The sequence below is a fragment of the Podarcis erhardii genome, assembly GCF_964252035.2.
Source record: "Podarcis erhardii genome assembly, chromosome: 1".
Taxonomy (NCBI): Eukaryota; Metazoa; Chordata; class Lepidosauria; order Squamata; family Lacertidae; genus Podarcis; species Podarcis erhardii.
Genome location: NC_138497.1, coordinates 138,462,785 through 138,480,713, shown reverse-complemented (window position 1 = coordinate 138,480,713; position 17,929 = coordinate 138,462,785). Strand labels below are relative to the sequence as shown.

At 43.6% G+C, this 17,929-nt stretch overlaps 1 protein-coding gene across 3 annotated transcripts in view; it reads right to left on the bottom strand.

Annotated features, from left to right (window-relative positions):
* ERBB4 (erb-b2 receptor tyrosine kinase 4) overlaps positions 1–17,929 on the bottom strand; it is an 816,477-nt gene that overhangs the window by 5,491 nt on the left and 793,057 nt on the right. For 2 of the 3 annotated variants that reach the window (XM_081857293.1, XM_081857292.1), the window contains exons 25-26: positions 16,833–17,003; positions 681–728 (exon numbers count right to left, since the gene is read on the bottom strand). In XM_081857293.1, the coding sequence (XP_081713419.1) occupies positions 681–728; positions 16,833–17,003 (219 nt within the window). The remainder of the gene's footprint in view (positions 1–680; positions 729–16,832; positions 17,004–17,929) is intronic. The other variant, XM_081857294.1, reaches the window with a different exon arrangement.

The following is a 17,929-nucleotide window of genomic DNA, read 5'->3' as shown; positions in this document are numbered from 1 at the left end:
TGGGCACCCCACCTGCCCTGCTGCTTCTGCTGCCAGCACTGGTGCCCATTTTAGGTGAGATCTCGCCAAAATCATGTGGAATCTTGCAGATCATGCGAGACCTCATCTGAAATTGACACCAGTGCCAGCACTGCTTCTCTGCCGGCAGGGGTGGGTGGTGCAGAAAGTGGCAGCAGGGCAGGGTGGCACCTCCCATTTTGCCACAAGCGGTGCCACTCCTGCACACACCCCTAATTCAATGAGAAATGCAAGTAGCACATCCAAACTTACAGGGGTTCCTTCCTCCCAGAAAGATGCCTTTAGGCTCGAGAGTGGCTTCCTAATCCGTCTGTACTCCCTTGTTTTAAATCATAAGAATTTCTGGTTATCAGGAAAGCTGAGAACGTAACTGAATAATGAATTAGCAACACCTGACAGTAATGTAAAATAGGAACTTATTCTGAAGCAGATATTAAACCCTGGTGATGTTTTATTTTGTAGAGTTCCAAGCTCTTGGTAGAATTTCCACTGAGACCAGAGAGACCACTCAGTCCCTCAAGAACATGGTAAGTTCTGGAACTAGAATTGAGGAAATGGGTGAGAGGCACGTGATGGAATTTAGAAAGAAAAGAGAAGGAATGAAATGTTTTTAAAAGACAGACAAACCCCTAATTGATGAAGGTTGATTGGGAAATACTTACTCCTGACATAGGGGCGTAGGGAGGAGGAGGGCTGTGTCCAATTTCACTCTAATAGGAAAGAAAAATGGAATGATGGATATAGTAAGAGGTCGCATGAATGAAAAGAAGTCACATGAGCTCCATGAATCAGTGAAGAAAAAACATGCACATTGGTGAGATTTACTCAAATCTCAGTCAAATTCAGCCCTTGATGCTCAGGGAAAACTCCCTAGGGAAAGGGATCCAAAAGCAGTTTTGCGTGAACTCAAGGTCTGGAGGGTTTGACTGGGAAATGGTTGAGAAAAGGCTGAAAAGATGGGAAGGAGTTGCACAAAGAGTAGCAGGCATGCAGCTTTTGTCCTCAAACCAAGAGTCACATGGAACGTCACCAACTATTGACCCACCTGATCTAAAAAGAAAGAGTTTGTTGCCCAAGAATGAAAAGAAAGCAAGGACCGAATTGTCAGAATCTCTTATGTGGCAAATATTTATCAGACACACAAGCAGAACTGTCCTAAGATAGGTTTTCCAATGGTAAAAATTTAAAGTGGCATAAAAAACCTAATGTGGTAATAGCCAGGGAATATGCAACCCGACTGCTTGATACCGTTTTCAGATTTTTCTTTCAGTAAATATTTTCAGGTGTGTGTGACAGAGAGACAGAGAGAACAATACCACAGAACCAGACAACGTTTCCTAAGCAGCATTTAGAACGTAAAATGATTCATGTAATGGAATATGTGGCATGAGTCCATCTTGGCGGTCTCCCCACTCTTCTACTTCAACCCTTTTTCAGGTTGGGGTTGAAATGCAAGTCAGTAGAGCATGAGACACTTAATCTCAAGGCTGTGAGTTCGAGTCCCACATTGGTCAAAAGATTCCTGCATGGCAGGGGGTTGGACTAGATGACCCTCGTGGTCACTTCCAACTCTACTATTCTATGTTTCGAGGGTCAAGAGGGCAATTAATGAAATTCTGTCGACACCCATTCAGATGCAAAAGAATGGCCCACTTTGTTTTCATTCATCACTTATTGATGTTCACCATCCTTCTAATAGTCTCTTCCTTTGTAATGATTTGATACTACTTGCATCTTTGTTCTGTACTACAGTAAACAGACTACAGGGCCAAACTAGGTGTGATGGTGGCCTCAATCAAGAAGGTAAGGTCAGTAGTAGAGTCTGGATTAAAAAGCAAAAATGATGCATGGATGAGAAGCGGGGAACCCCCTGCCCCCAGTGGCTTATCTCTTCATTTTCTCACCCAAATATTCTTCTCAACCAAGGTCATACACCAAATGTTGACTTGTGCATGCAGAAGGTCTCTCAAAATCCACCATCCTACTTGTGGGCAAACAAACTGAGGAGGATCATTTCACTCAGTTTCTCTGGGGAGAGGAGACATTCCCCAAGAGTTTCTCAGAGTGAGATTTACTGTTAGTAGCAATAACACCAACCTACCTCACAAACAGCATTGCTGTGAGGATAAATGATTCTAGGCGCTGCAATACACATTTTAATGAATAATACTACTGGTATTATTTTAGAAAGAAGGCAGAAAAAGATCAGAATTATTGCGGTGGGAGCAGCTTTTCCAGACAAGCAGCAACTCCTGCTATGCATTGCTCAACAAGCAGCCTGCCTAAATACTTATACACCTAGTGAGCTTCCTGACAGATCTGTGAAGTGCAGAGTTGTCTCAAGGAGGAAATTTCATTTTATTAGCCTGCTAGCAGACCACTGTTTCTTAACAGTCCCAGGCAATAGGGTTGCATAAGTAAGCAAGTAGCAGAATAATTAGTGTCATATTCTAATGACGTGACCCCCCCCCAAAAAAAAAGTCCTGTGGAGCCTCTCTTTAACCCTGGTATAAAGCCTTGATATAATATAAAGTCTGTGTGAGTCTTGCCAGACATAGTCCCTGCTCTCTGCCTGGCTCAGTTCTACCTGGTTTGGAACAGACTCCAACTACAAAGATGGCTGCTGATGGTGCCTAGGGTCTTTCATCGGTTTCAGGTCCTGGATAAGCCAAAACCTTAGTTTTGGCCTTGAGAACACTTAACCCTCCTGCCAGCTAGGGAAACATTTCCTTGCATTATTCATTTAAACAAATGACATATGGGGAGGGGGGAAATACTACATTTGTGAAATGCACTTGGAATACTTATGGTTTTGTTGTACCTATATATTGATGGTTTGTTTACTGTTCTCTTGTGAGCTGCTTTGGGCATAATTTTGAAGAGCAGTAGGCAAATAAACTTCAGGATGATTATTTATAAGGTGTTTGCTTCTGTGGCTTCATTGTGCACAGAACTACCATGTAATAACTCATTTAATAACTTTTAAACAATAGCATTGCTTTTTTCACAAAAATCATTTCATTCAAATTTGTAGTCTCCATTCATAAAATAAATTGAAGGCTGACTTTCAAATTCGGGTGACTGCTTTTTAAGAAAGGGGGATGGGATATAAGGTACAAGCAAAGCAGTAGTCTTCATTGAGAAACCTTCAGGAGTACAAGAAAATATGCACAGATTAATACATTTGGTGTGGTCAAAAACTGAGAACTTACTCAGACTTGCAGGAAGAGAACATAGTGTAGTTTTCATGGGAAAATAAGAGTCCAGAATGCCAAAAGCTGCTTGAACATATAAGGGAGAAGTCTACCCTTGCAACCTTCTCCCTGGTATGCTAACTTTCCACATGAAAGGAGGCTTTGACACATAGATTCATGCTCTGACAACTACAGAACGTACACTATGGAATTCAATACCATGCGGTGTAGTGCCAGACACCAACTAGGACATCTTTCAAGGGGGACTCGTGAAATCCATGGAGGACAAAGCCTTCCATGGTTACTACTACCTCTGATGGCTCTATTACCTCCAGTGACAGACAGTTGCTGAGATCATTTTGGAAACCAATGCTAGAGTAGAAGGCCTTTGGTCCAGCAGAGCTTGCCATTTGCTCTTAATCCACCAGAAGCATTCTCAGGTGGCTCAAAGTTCTCTGTGGACTTCCTTTTTCACTGTTTGAATCGCCTTTCAGAAAGGTACCACTTCTAGTTGCATAAACCTTTTGAAAACATGATGATTTGTTGAGGAAATACGGTGATGGTTCCCATGCCAAATAAGAGCTGTGGGGAGGGAGGTTCTTCATTGGGGCTGCAGTATTAACCAGTCTTCATCCTGACTGTGCTCCCCACATCACTACATACTTGCTATTTAAAGAAGGTTCACACAACTGCAGGGAGCATATTCACCATCACAATGTTTAGTCAGTGACCTGCCAAGCTCCAAAATTACAACAAGGAATACCGTGGAACCATTTTGATAAATGGTTTCCTCCCCCCCCCCTCTTAAAAACAAAATACTAAGCAATGGGGGGGGGGATAAAGGGTGTTTGAGCTGCTTCAGCTTTTGTGTGTGTTTGGTCATTAAGTGATAAAAGTGCCATAGTCACAATTCCAAAAAAAGAATGCCAGGAAACAGCTGAAGCACAGATTAAATGCAACATAATTGTTTCTTAAATGTCGTTAAATTGCTTCCTAATTACAATGCAATGCCATAATTTTGGAAGCCTCAAAAATACCTGTTTGTACTTAAGATAAAAAAACAAAAAGGAGACCAGATTCCCGCCCCCGCTCTATCCGCCTTCTCTTGATTGTGAGCATGGGTTCTGGAGGGAAAGGTGAATAATTTCTCACCAGCTAGAAAATTATGTATTGGCAGGGGAAGGGTTGGTGTTGAGTGAAGCAACAGGTTGAACCAATATTCTTGAATTACTACTATGCAATGCTTTTGACAGGCTAGGAAACAGAGGTGCTGCATGCCTGGGGTGTGTGCTCCCACAAAGGCTGGTAGGAAGTGGAACCCAGTTGCCAAGGCACTGAAATCCAGGGGGTGATGATTAACCTTTAGCACTGTAAACCAACAAACGATGGTGATACTAACTAGTAAAAAGAGAGCTTTGCCTGGGGCAGTGTGGGACAAGAGAATGGTGGCTGGGCACTGAAGACATCTTGCTATGGCCACTGTGACAGCAGGTTGTTAAGGGAGATCGGGTTTCTTAAGGGAGGAAAAAGGAATAACTGTGAAGCCGTTGCTAAAGATGAACTGTTCTCCTCCAATTCTGTTCCACCTGTCCAGTTCAGGAACCAGAGTTTGCTTGCCCTCCCCACACCCATAGTAACTTCACTGATCCTTTTCCCAGCTCTTGTATCATTTATAAAGTGCCTAAAATATTAAAGGCAAATGTAGCCATCTTAAAATCAAAGCAGCACCTTTGCTGGCAGGCTATTATCTACCCGACCTGACTACAAATTTTTGTTAATATAAGCTTAAACTTATAATTGGCTACGTTTCCATTCTATTGAATGGGATGGGGACTTCAGTGCAAGAAGGGAAGTGAGTGTAAACAAGATGGGAGTGGGAATTGAGTGGCTGGGGGGGGGATGTGTAGAGAGAAATATGTTATGGTCTGGATAGGTTATTTCCTGGTTCACACTGAGGAGCAAGGGGAAGAAACAAGGGCAGCCCATAGAACTCAATGGAGGACTGGGCACATTCACATTAGCCCCCCCCCAAAAAAACACCCAAAATTGGTGGGGGGTTGGGTGAGAGCAAAACAGGCCAATAAGAAGTGAGCGTGCTCAGTATGCACAGAATGCTTACTTTTGGATGGGCAGGAGGAAAACCTGGGGGAGGGCGAATGCAATGGAGCAGCGAGACAGAAACACATCCCACTGCAAGGTTTTATTACAGAGGCATCTTACCTACTTTGTTTTTCTGGGGTCAATAGTGTCCTACTACTGCGCTCGTATCATCAAGTTATATGTTCCTTAAATATCACTATCAGCGCCATTCATGATTCTAGTCCACAAAAGCTCATGGTGCAATAAATGTGCTAAAGGTACTGCAATATGTTTTGAGGGATTACCCTGAGGAACGTTGCTACTTTGGTTGTTTACCATGCTGCTGTTAGGTCCATAAACGTCAATAAGATCCCCTCAGGAAGCTGCCTTCTCATACGGAGTTAACTGTTGAGGCTCAGTATTGTCTCTACATAGACTGGCAACAACCCTCTGGGGGGGGGGTCTCTCCCACTCCTACCTGGAGATGTCTGGGAGTCAATGTTGGCCCTTCATGCAAAGCATATGCTCTCCCATTGAGCCCCAGCCCTTCCCAGCACATGGCTAGGATCCTAGAATTTGGATCTCAGTTACACCCAAGAAGTGCTGTTGGACAGCTTTTTGAGAAGCAGTGCTGGAGCATATATTTGCCCAGGTTCATCCAGGAAACAGACACGTGTTTTACGTCTTGTAGGGAAATGTCACTTTGGTTAGGAAATACAATTGCTGCTGAGCTGGAAGCCTAAGAAGTGCAACGATGGGGCTAAAGCACATGTCCGTGCATTTGCATCAGGACTTCAGTCTGCACTGGAACAGCCACCCAAATCGTTCTTCTGCATGGCCCCTCCCATTATACTCTGTTGCCTTGGATCAGAGCTTTGTCCCCATTATCATTCAGGGCTGGTTTCTCTCGCTGCTTCCCTTCCTCCATGGCTACACGTCCTCCCTGTGGCGATAGGAAAAAGGATCCTCCTTCAAAGCTGCATTTGCTGCTTTTGAGGCAGCTGGAAACACAGGAGATCAGTGCCTCTGACGCTTGCCATGTAGCATGGGGGGGGGGCGTCTTCAGGACACAAGCATCCACACCTCTCATTCATCACTGCTGCAAACCTTGTACTCCCTAGCTTTGTACTTTTGCACAAACATTTGCTGTTCAGCTGCTCTGAAGCTGTTGGGGGATACAGACACATCTGAAAAGTGACTGCATAATTGGTGTCACTTTCTGTTAGGGATTGTATTTGATTGCCTGCTAATTTCACACTAGACGAGAGGGCTGCGATTTTCTCAGCAAAGGTTAAAGAATGACTATTTCAGTGGAGCTGTATGAAGATATGCACTACTGAAATGAGCAAAGACAAAGATCTGAGCTCCCAACTGCCAGGATTTCTCACCCTCCTATGCCTGCTTCAGTATCCCGTGAACAATTAAGTCCTGCTTGTCCAGCAGTATATTTGCCCTAATTTGCAAAACTGATATACAAAATTTGCATATACAAATTTGCATATACTACCCTGAACATGCCCGATCTCGACAAGGAAATCATTAGATGTGTCCCTGTGAAATCTCAGGGTTCAGATTCAGATTAGCAGCTTAAAATTCAGCGAGGCACCTCCCTCCCTCTCCTTTGCACTGTGTTGTTGACATTATAGGTGGGGTGGGGATGGCTTCACCCAATGAACATCATCCCCCCCCCTTCTGTGCCCATGCAATCCCTCCTGGAACTCCTATTCATGAAACTCTCATCCATGTATGCATCTGCGGATGCGCAATGACCGCCTCAAATGTTCATATCACTGATCATTCCATATCCAGTTTTCTATTCAGACTGAAGTTGGTTTGAGAAAAACACATTTTACAGCTGTATTTGTCAGGAAACGACAGGACTGATATGGCGTATATTAATTCAGCCTTGAAAACTAGCAGTGGGAGCACACTAGATGCAGAGTAATGTGGAGACACCATAAGGTTCTATACTGTACTTTGCTTCACTGTGAAGCTCATTGGGTCAACCATTCTCTCAGCCCAACCTGCCCCATGGCGTTGTCGGAAGTGTAGATGGGGGTATGAGCCCCACCCTGAATAGCCACTCTTTTGCAGACGTAAGAATGTGCTGGATGTGGAGGTTCTATTTGGCTGTCATGGCCAACAGCCACTCATAGACCTATCCCAAGGCTGGATTTAGGGGCAGATTGCCCTAAATTAGGGGCAGCAGACATGGGGGGGGGTCCAGTTCACATGGCATAAATAAATGTACAGTTTCTGATCCTTGCATGCAAATTTGTTATCTTCTGCATCAGGAAATAATCCTGCATCAACTCTTAAAATGTGCTATATATGAAATAAGACAAAAGAGTGAGATGCTCCTTGCCTAGGGGGCATTTGTCCTAGACTACGTATCTGTTTTCCAGAATCCCCCACACTTGCTTGTGGGGTTTAATGTTGGGTTTCAGGCTCCCTCAGCATGGTGCCCTCCAGGTGTTTTGCACTACAATTCTCATCATCCCTAACCGTTGGTCTTGCTGGCTGGAGCAGAAGGAAGTAATAGTTGAAAACTCTGAAAACTCTGAAAGGAAAAGTGGAGGAAGGCTACAGTATTTCCACAAAAGTGACAGGGAGGGGGTTAAAGTGAAAATTTTGAGGAATCTAAATTCCTGAATTATTTGGATCAATGGCTTCTGCACCAGAATTTGCATTATTGTAAATCTCGGCTTGTTTTTGTTTGATTCAGCATTCTGCATGATGTGGAGCCCTGCTCCAGAGCACCGCAACCTTTGGGGAAGTGTGTGGCACATAGCCCAAGCAGCTCTCAGATGCTCTGCTTGACCATTTAAGAAATGTTAGGTCATAGCTCCTAAGCTGTAATCCACAGAAACAATTAATAGGATGCATGTCAGTATTCAGGAAAAGTCAATGAACCAAGTCCTCCTACCCTGGCAAGACTATATAGCTGCTCCACTAAGTTGAAAGATTTCAGAAAGAGCTCTGTGTGGAATAAGGACAGCTGGTTTATGCAAGTGGATCTGTGTAATATCCTACAGATACCCAAGTGGAAAAGCAGATAGAAAATACAATGCAGAGCCGTCCCATCAGCTCAGAGCAAATATTTCAAAGGAACAGGCTGGTATTTACAGCAGATCTGAACTGAACTGAAATTCAAATTGGAGAAAGCTCCCTGGAGGGGACCCACACCTCTTCCCAAGAGCCACGTTGTTTTCTTCTGAATATGGAACAAAAAGCAGACAGACGCTGCCTTGCTTAGGAGTACCTAAAAGAAGGATATTTCAATCCACATCCAAAGGAGACCGGGACATTTCCCCCCACCCCCAAAAAAAGAGGCATAGCAAAATGGAATATATGAATAAAGCAAAGGGGAAAGGACCTTCCCTGCATGTTTTTGCATTCTTTTCATGAAAGAAATAATGAGCTAGATAACGAGACAGCAGGCTGTGGGGGGAGAAACAAGGGGGAGTGGCGGGGTGGGAAGCGTGTCCATGGCTCGCCATTCCCTGAGCACTAATTGCAAGAAATAGGCCACAGCCATGCAGCTCCTGAGTTCCATGCCTGCTCTTGCCAATCTGAGTAGGGGGACAGGAGCAGCGGGACCCTCCCCACTCTCCACCTCACAGCTCCCGAGCAGCCTTACTCTCCTGGTTGGTGCTGGGCCAGGACTGAGGAGGAGGACTCCAGGGGAACAAGAAGAGAGACTCAAAGAGACCTGCTGCCCAATTGGCCTCTGGCTCCCTTATTCCACTCTTGCAGGCTGTCAGAGAGGGCCGGCGAAGGTGGTGATGCATTACATTAAATATATTTCCAATCAAAGAAACTGTCATACGCTGACCACAGTGGCAGTCGCACTGGGAATGCTTCCACTATTTCATACATCCTGACTCTGTTTTCAAGGAGAAGTGCTTGTTTCTGTTAGCTATCCCTGTTCCTATTTTGTCCTAATTTTTTCCCTTAAATTATTATTTTTATTATTATTCATTTTGTTTCTATACTGCTTTATATATTTTAAGAAAAGATCTCAAAGCCGTTTACAACACATTAATACCTCAAATAAAACAATCCAGAATAAAACAGTACTGAAGAAAGTCAAATAAAGCATGCATTTGAAGCCACAAAGATTTCGAGGTAAAACTGGAGGCGCTATTAGGGTGTACATGCATGCAGCCAAGTGCATTAGCTTCCACTTCCTCAATGTTACTGAATGTGCTGAGTTGCAGAAGCTAGTCTAAGGAAATTGTAGCCAGATCTATGATGAGATTAAAAATGCAATCCCATCCTTGGTTGGATGGTCCAATGAAGATGTGGAGTGGTAAAGCCCAGAGATAAGAGGAAAGGTCTTCTTCTGGATCAGGAATTGGGTAAGTGGCAGCAAGCAATGGAACAAATGGTAAGTTCTCCCAATAGAGAGATGTAGAAAGCAGAGTCCCCAAGAATCGGCATTGGGGCCTGCACTTTTTAACTTGTACATAACTTGTACATAAACCATTGAGAGTTATTGGGTAGCAGGCAGGTGGCCAGGTTTGCTGAAGATACTTGTTCAGGGGCGTTAAAACCAAGAGTGATTATGAAGAGCTCAAAAAGGATCTCTCCAAACTAGGTGAATGGGTGACAAAACGGTAAATGCAATTCAATGTAAAACAAGTGTAAAATGATGCAAGTTGGGGCAAAAATTTTAATTTCACATATATGGCTCCTGGGCCTGAAATGGCAGGGAGTGACCAGGAATGAGACCTCGGGCTCATTGTGGATGGCTCAGTGAAGGTGTTGAACCAGTGGGCAGCAGCTGGGAAAAGGGCAGCTTCAATTCTAGGGATCACTGGGAAAGGAAAGGAAAATAACTCAGTAGCATAATAAAAATCTGTGGCGCAACTGCATTTGAAGATACTGTCATACCAGGGAACTCCCATGACCGCACCCTGTGAGCATCATCTCCTGGCCCTCTAGGTGGTCTTGCTCAAGTATGACTCCCATATCCCTGGCCACTGACTGTGCTTGCTGCGGCAGATGGGAGCTGCAGTTCAGCAACAGAGGTCCAAAGGCTCCCCGTGTCTGCCCTAGTGTTTCTCTTCCCCGTTCCCAGCAGGGCTCCCAAGCCATGGAGTTGGGAGGGCGTTTCCTCTGGCGCATGGCTGGTGTGTGCGTGCACGTGTCAAAGGAGTGGCCGTCTGCAGGTTGTTTGTGGGGCCAGAAGAGTCAGGTCCTAGGGTGACTGACGTCAGGTGTCTGGGCCTGTGGTGAGGGGTGTGTGGTTTCCTTTGCTGCTGCGGGGCTGTGATCCTGCATGCAAGGGGAGCAGAAAGATGTCACAGGGGAGATTTGCCACTCCTATGCGTGGGAATGAGAGTTACCGAAGAGTTTCAGGGAAGCGAGAACTGGGTAGAACGAGGTTCAAATAGGGCGAAGAATAGCGTCTGCTGCCGTGAGGTCCTTGGAGGGCAGATGGAATATAAATGGAAGAATTAATTAATTCTGGGCCGGGCTACTGTGTGGACATCCTCAGCATGGAAGTGTATGACTTGGATGTCATATTCTTGGCTCTTGGGGTCTCCAGGAATGCCACTGGCAGGCCTGCAGCTACGATCGCTCTTGACAGTGATATTCCTTTACTGCTGGGAGTCTATTGGGTTGGATATTATGGTTCAGCTACAGTGACACTCCCACTCTTTTGCCCCCCCTCACATCCTATTCCAGTTTGCAAAATCCCTTGCATTATTATTATTTTTTTAATGTGGCATGAGTAAGTTTTTATTCTGAAAGTGTAGCCCCGAGGAAAAAAGTTTGAGAACAACTGCTTCACACTGCCTCTCTGATCCTCCCATCCTGTCTAAATTTAAAACAAAACGAAAAGCCTTGTGATGTCTCAAGGGCCATACATTGCCAGGCTCCTATATTTTTAGGCCCTGGAGTTGGCAGTGAAACCAAGCTCTGTGTGATACTGCAGTAGGATTGGAGTTCTGAACTTTAGAGTGGGGGGAAATTCCTCAAGAGGGAATCAAAAAGGTAACATGTTTGTGATGTGCTGCAAGGAGGAGATGGGTTGGAAGCACAAAAAAGGCTTGATGAACGTATTTCACCTGCCCCTTCCCTCCTTTCCCTGTTTTTCCCCCAGTCTACTTTACACAGTAATCAAAGGATATTCTGAGCCTCTCAAAAGCCATCAGCCCTCATTGAGAATGAAATAGAGCACATCTTCTCCAAAGCCTTTAGCGCAGCAATCATTACAGCATGTTGACTGGCCTGAACAGGGGAGCTCTTAGAGATGGATCTGCAGAGGGTGGGGAGGGCTGCGAGAAGCCAGCCTAGACATGTGAATAGAAAGTTGATTATAATCTCCCCAATTTTATTACAGTTGTTGCGGGGGGGATGGTTAAAGAAACCCATAAACGGGCACTCCTGGCCTCTTAAAGGAAAGAATGGTTGCCTTGATGAGATTTTCTATTTTTCAGATGTTAGAAGAGTTTGGGGAATCTACTGGTAATATTACTTTACAAAAAAGAATGAAAGAAAGATTTGGAGAGAAAATAATCATTAACATTTTAAATCTAAATGTTATTTTCACCCCTGGGCCCCTGCCTTTGTTTCCTATACTATCACTGATTATTCCTTAAGAAAAACAGGGAATAATGAGGAAGGCAGTCTCCTGGGTCTTAGCAAAAATATATTTTCCCCCATAGCATTGCAGTAAAAATATATATGGCTCCTTTACATAGATTATATATGATTATGTATTATACTTACACCCACCCCCCACACCCCAGTTCTTCTCACACCAGATTGTTCAGACCAATTCAGACAGTGGCATTTTTCTCTTCAGGAAGGAAACCCACAACATTGTGCTGGTTTGGCTTGCACTATATACTGCTCACACATGCATTTCCGCCGCATGTGCTATCAAAGTAGTCATCGCAGTGGGCCTGTAATAAACCTCCTGCTCTCATGCAGATTGCCTGGGCCTCGTAGGTGTCAGAGTTTGAGGGGAGCCAGGATGCTGCCTTCTACAGCTCAGACCATCGGTCTGTCTAGCTCAGCACTGCATAGTTGACACACGGTCTGGCTGTGGCTCCCAGGCTGTGAGACAGGGATCCTTCCTCGCACTACCTGGAGATGCCATGGACTGAACTTGGGATTTTAAATGTATATCTATAGTGCCTTACACTTTAGAAACAACATCACAGTGCGTGGAATCCTTTACGCACAAAGCATATGTTCTACTGCTAAACGATGGCCCTTCAGCTAGAATCCTAAGTTGGTAAGATGAGGATCACATTTTTGAAGGCTTTAACTTTTTTTTTTAAAAAAAGCAAATTACGCTGCAAGTAAAAAAAACCAAGCCCTTCGGGTAGAAAGGCTCTAGTCAGCCTGTTCTTGTCAGTGCTGGTTTGTCCTTGAAGTTGCTGGTTTGTTGATTATGTGGGCTTGTGAGTAGCTCTATCCAGTTCAAGAGTGAGAGCATTAAAAAAAATAAATTATAATTTTAGACTTACAGTTTGCTAACTCTAGTTAAACTGAAAAGCAGCTATCAAGAGGCAACCTGACAGAACTGACTCTAAATAGGAAGATTGGAAGCTGCCTTAAACCAGGCTATTTGTCCATCTATCCCGGACTGCCTAGAGTGACTGGCAGCAGTGGTCCAGGGTCCCCGGCAAAGGCTTCCCACATCACCTGCTACCTGAGATTCTTATAACTGGTAACCCCATGATTTGAACCTGGGACCTTCTGCATGCAAAGCATGCAAAACAATAATCAAAATTACAATCAACAGGAAAGACACCACGACCACAATACCTCATCATAGCACTTTCTCTCTAACTTAGAGTTTTATTCTCTGCTTCACACCCAAAAAGTGGGATTTGTTCCATGTACAAAGAGCAGGAAGAAGGCTGGCACCAGAGAGTGGAAGGGGCAGGAATTTGTTGTGGCTCAGAGAGCAGCCAAAAAGGCCTTTGCACGGAGGACAGGACAAGGCCAGAGGGGCCACGAGATCATACTCTATGTGTCCTTCATTCAAGCTAATGGGACTCAGGGAGATAAGGACCTAAGAGCCCCCCAAATCCTGGGGCCAGCATTGGCAAAGAAATTCCTTCATTTTCTTTCTTTTAAAAAAAAATCCATTCAACTAATGGGATAGTTTAATGAGACATTCATTTTTATTCCTATTTTAGATAAAAAAATTAATCTCTTTAGATGTCAACTTTCCATGCCTGCTTTACTAAAGAGCACAGAAACTTTGCCATAAAATTTAATTTTCCAGTAACAATGAACATAAACTGCTTAAGCTGCATCAATTTATTCACCATTCATGATAATAGCGCCAATTATAATGGGCCCATTTAATGTTAATGTTCATTAGAGCAAACAAGGGTATATCCAAGTTACCAAAAGGAAACAGAATTTCAGGGCAAACATGTGGACTGAGTTTTAAATGCATTTCACTTGTTTTGTGTATACGTCCTACAACCACCAGTTATTTAATTCTGAAAGTGTATGTTATTCTAAAAGGGACTTCTATGAACACAGGAAGCCAGACCATTGGCTCCTTACTTACTGCTTTCTATGGCTGGCCCTTTCTGAGCCCTGCTACTTGGGGCCTTAGCTGAGAGGGGGACAACTTTTTCCTTCTGAGGACCTCAGGGCAGGTTGGGGAGGGAGAGGGCCTTCTCGGTGGCTACGCCCAAACTTTGGCACTCCCTCCCTAGAGAAGCTAGACTGGCTCCCTCCTCCTTGTTGTCCTTCTGATTTCCTTGTTCCAACAGGCTTTTGAGAACGGACTGGTTCTAATGAAGAGGCCGTGCTGTTTTTATTGTAATTATTTGTATGTTTTAAACAGATTTTGTATATGTATATAGTTTTAATTCTATCAATGCTTAATTGTTTGCTATTTTTTTTCTATGCTTTTAGCAGTTCTTATTTTTATCTTTAAGCTGACTTGAGTCCCATCAAGGAAAAAAGGCGGGGTATAAATAAATATATAATAATAATAATAATAATAATAATAATAATAATAATAATAGTAATAATTATTACTATCGACCTTGATGGCAGAAAGTGAGGAGGAATTAAAGAACCTTTTAATGAGGGTGAAAGAGGAGAGCGCAAAATATGGTCTGAAGCTCAACATCAAAAAAATGAAGATCATGGCCACTGGGCCCATCACCTTCTGGCAAATAGAAGGGGAAGAAATGGAGGCAGTGAGAGATTTTACTTTCTTGGGCTCCATGATCACTGCAGATGGCGACAGCAGTCACAAAATTAAAAGATGACTGCTCTTTGGGAGAAAGGCGATGGCAAACCTAGACAGCATCTTAAAAAGCAGAGACATCACTTTGCCAACAAAGGTCCGTATAGTTAAAACCATGGTTTTCCCAGTAGTGATGTATGGAAGTAAGAGTTGGACTATAAAGAAGGCTGATCGCCGAAGAATTGATGCTTTTGAATTATGGTACTGGAGGAGACTCTTGAGAGTCCCATGGACTGCAAGAAGATCAAACGTATCCATTCTTAAGGAAATCAGCCCTGAGTGCTCACTGGAAGGACAGATCCTGAAGCTGAGGCTCCAATACTTTGGCCACCTCATGAGAAGAGAAGACTCCCTGGAAAAGACCCTGATGTTGGGAAAGATGGAGGGCACAAGGAGAAGGGGACGACAGAGGACGAGATGGTTGGACAGTGTTCTCGAAGCTACCAGCATGAGTTTGACCAAACTGCGGGAGGCAGTGGAAGACAGGAGTGCCTGGCGTGCTCTGGTCCAGGGGGTCACGAAGAGTCAGACATGACTAAATGACTAAACAACAACAAAATAATATAGTATTAGTGGTGAAGAGACACAGAGCCAAAAGTACACCAGGTCTGACCCCAAGGGGTGTAGGGCCAGCCCATTTTTCTTTCTGCTAATCCTCCCCTCTGGTTTTGAAGAAGCTTCAGGGGAGACAGCACCTGCCTTCCAGCCCCCACATGCAAAGAGGGCTCCATAGAAGGATCCTATTAAGCTCTCCTCCATCCAACTGCTCAAAACTGCCTCTTTACTCCTCTTTATCTTCCAAATGGTCCTAAACTGCATTGCTGAAAGAGCTTCTTTCTCAATCCACAGCCAACTGTATTTCAGTTAGGGAAACCAGCAATGGAGCCCCCCTCCCCCATGAGGCAACCATGGACGCTCTACAGACACGCTTCCAGGAACATATCAAGACCAGTTTGCAACCCACTGCCCAATAAACTCCTCTGAGCCCACCTAACAAGGAGTGCAGAATGCCCACCACTGCTGCCTTCCTTGAGTGTATTGGGAAAGTGCTGGCCGTGGGACCTCCTGCATCAATGGAGAAGATGCTCTGTTGTACTCCCAGTTAAACATGAAGTTAATGCCACTTAAACCATCATGATTAAAGCATACTTACCTTTCAGTGGCTTGCTCACAATACATTTGTTCAAATTACTACTTTGGATTGTTTTCAGCTAAATAATTTTGTTCACTAGCCCTGGTAACATCTAGGCAACATGTTATACATAGGGCTGCCTTTGAATATAGTTCAGAAACTAACTACAGCTGGGAAAGAATTTGATGCACAGATTCCCAACCAATACAAGACAGTGTCCTGGATATATAAAAGCAATTCTGGCATGAGTGCCCTGGCTACCAATTAGTTTCCAAGACCAATTCGAAGTGCTGGCTTTGACTTATAAAGTTCTAGGTGGCTCTGGACCTCAATACCTCCTGTCCCCATTTGAACCAGCCTGGACCTTGTGATCATCATCTGCCCTCTCCAAGGGAGGTCTGGAGGCTGGGCCTTTTCAGTGGTGGCTCTCCGCTGATGGAATGCTCTCCCCAGGGAGGCATGCTGGGCCACTTAGACCCTTGGCCTCTTTTAGTGGGTGAGGTGTGTCAAACGGCTTTGTATTTATACCAGTATTTTGTGGTTTTGTTTTCATTTTATATTGATTTTCATTTAAATAAATAAAAATAATAAAAATTTAGTGCCATGTTGAATTTGACCCTTTGTATCAAGGAAAATATACACCTGGTTAAAATATATACAAATGCTTATACGGAGAGAGCTAGCTGAACTCATGAATGCATTTAGTGTCCTTGCAGGCAGGCAGGATGACATTTTACTGGCACATCAAGGTCTTAGGGTCAGTGTGTCAATCTTAGCTGAACAATGTGAGCCATGTTCATCAGCCATCTCTCCTTGCTTCTGTGAAACAGCTATGAAGTGTCTTCCTGAGGCTGCAGCCGTACACCCACCTACTCAGGAGTAAGCTGATTATGGGTTGTTGGAACCACTTTATTGAAACGTGTTGCTTTGTATGTTGCGCCTTTCTTGCTCTGAACCTTCCTACAAGTCGCTTAGAGACTTTTTGAAGTAAGCTTCTAACAAGACAAATAAATAATACTAGTATTAATAATGAGTTCCCTTTGTGCTTCCATTTCCTAGGGAAATGTGGGCTTCATTGAACGTGATATTTAAACTGAGTCTGCGGATGACTTTGCCAGTTGGCTTTGTGTGCATTTGATTCTGGTTTAACATCATTGTTTGCTCTTACCCTGTTGGAGTCCATTCTTGCCCTGGATGTATAGATGGGTGGAGGAATGTTAAATGCCTGAGGAACTAGGTATTCTTCAGCATCCATCATGTCTTCCAGGTCTCCCTCATCCAGAAGATTCTGGAAAAACTTGCTGTCATTTGGGCTTGGGAGTTTCATGCGATCGTCACCCTAGATATGGTACATTGATGGAGAAGGGGGGGGGGAATCATCCTTCGGTTATTTCACCTTACCAATAATCTTTCTGTTATAGCTATAGACTCTTATCTGTCTAGTTATTCTTGTTGCCCTCCATTATTATACAAGTGCATTATGCTCTCATATTTTCTCCAATCAAATTCTATTGTCCTTTACACATTTTCTGAACGGCTCTTTAAAACTAAATAAAGAAGGAAATTATTCTTGGTCAAAACTTGGGAATATGATGACAGAAGTGTAATAACTGTTATCAGTCAAACAAAAGCCCCATTATTATTATTTCTACATTCCTATAATGGTGCTATTTGGGGGTGAAGGATGACACAGGCCATCTGCTTTTGACAAGTTTGACTATTTTTGTGAAATGTTTGTGTTACTGAAGTTAAAATGATTGTAGACAGAGATAGACAGAAATAATTTTCATAATATCCTTATTCTGTTATAATCACCAGCATCACCATCATTTCTTTAGCAATTTTGTTTAGCACTAAAAATCATCAACAGCCCTCTAAGGTAAGTTAGTATTATTATCCCTATATTTTATTTAATTAAAACCTTTATGTATCACCCTTTTCAGTTTTGTGTACACACATACTACTACTAGTAACAACTAAAATCCTTAAAAACAAAACTGAAATTCAAAAGAATTTAAAATGCCTGGGTGGAACCTCTTTTCCTGGGGTTGAGGTGCTGATGATGGGATAGCCCTCACCTTTGCATATTGGCTGCATGTAGCATACTGGCTGATAAAGGAGATCTTAACCCAGGGTCTTAACCCAGGGTTGATATGAGAAGAGGTATTCCTTTAGGTACACTACTTAAGTCTCTCTAGATGCAGACGGTGCTTAGCCGCTTGCACAAATCCATAGCTCACTGCAAGCAGGCCTGATGCTCTATGG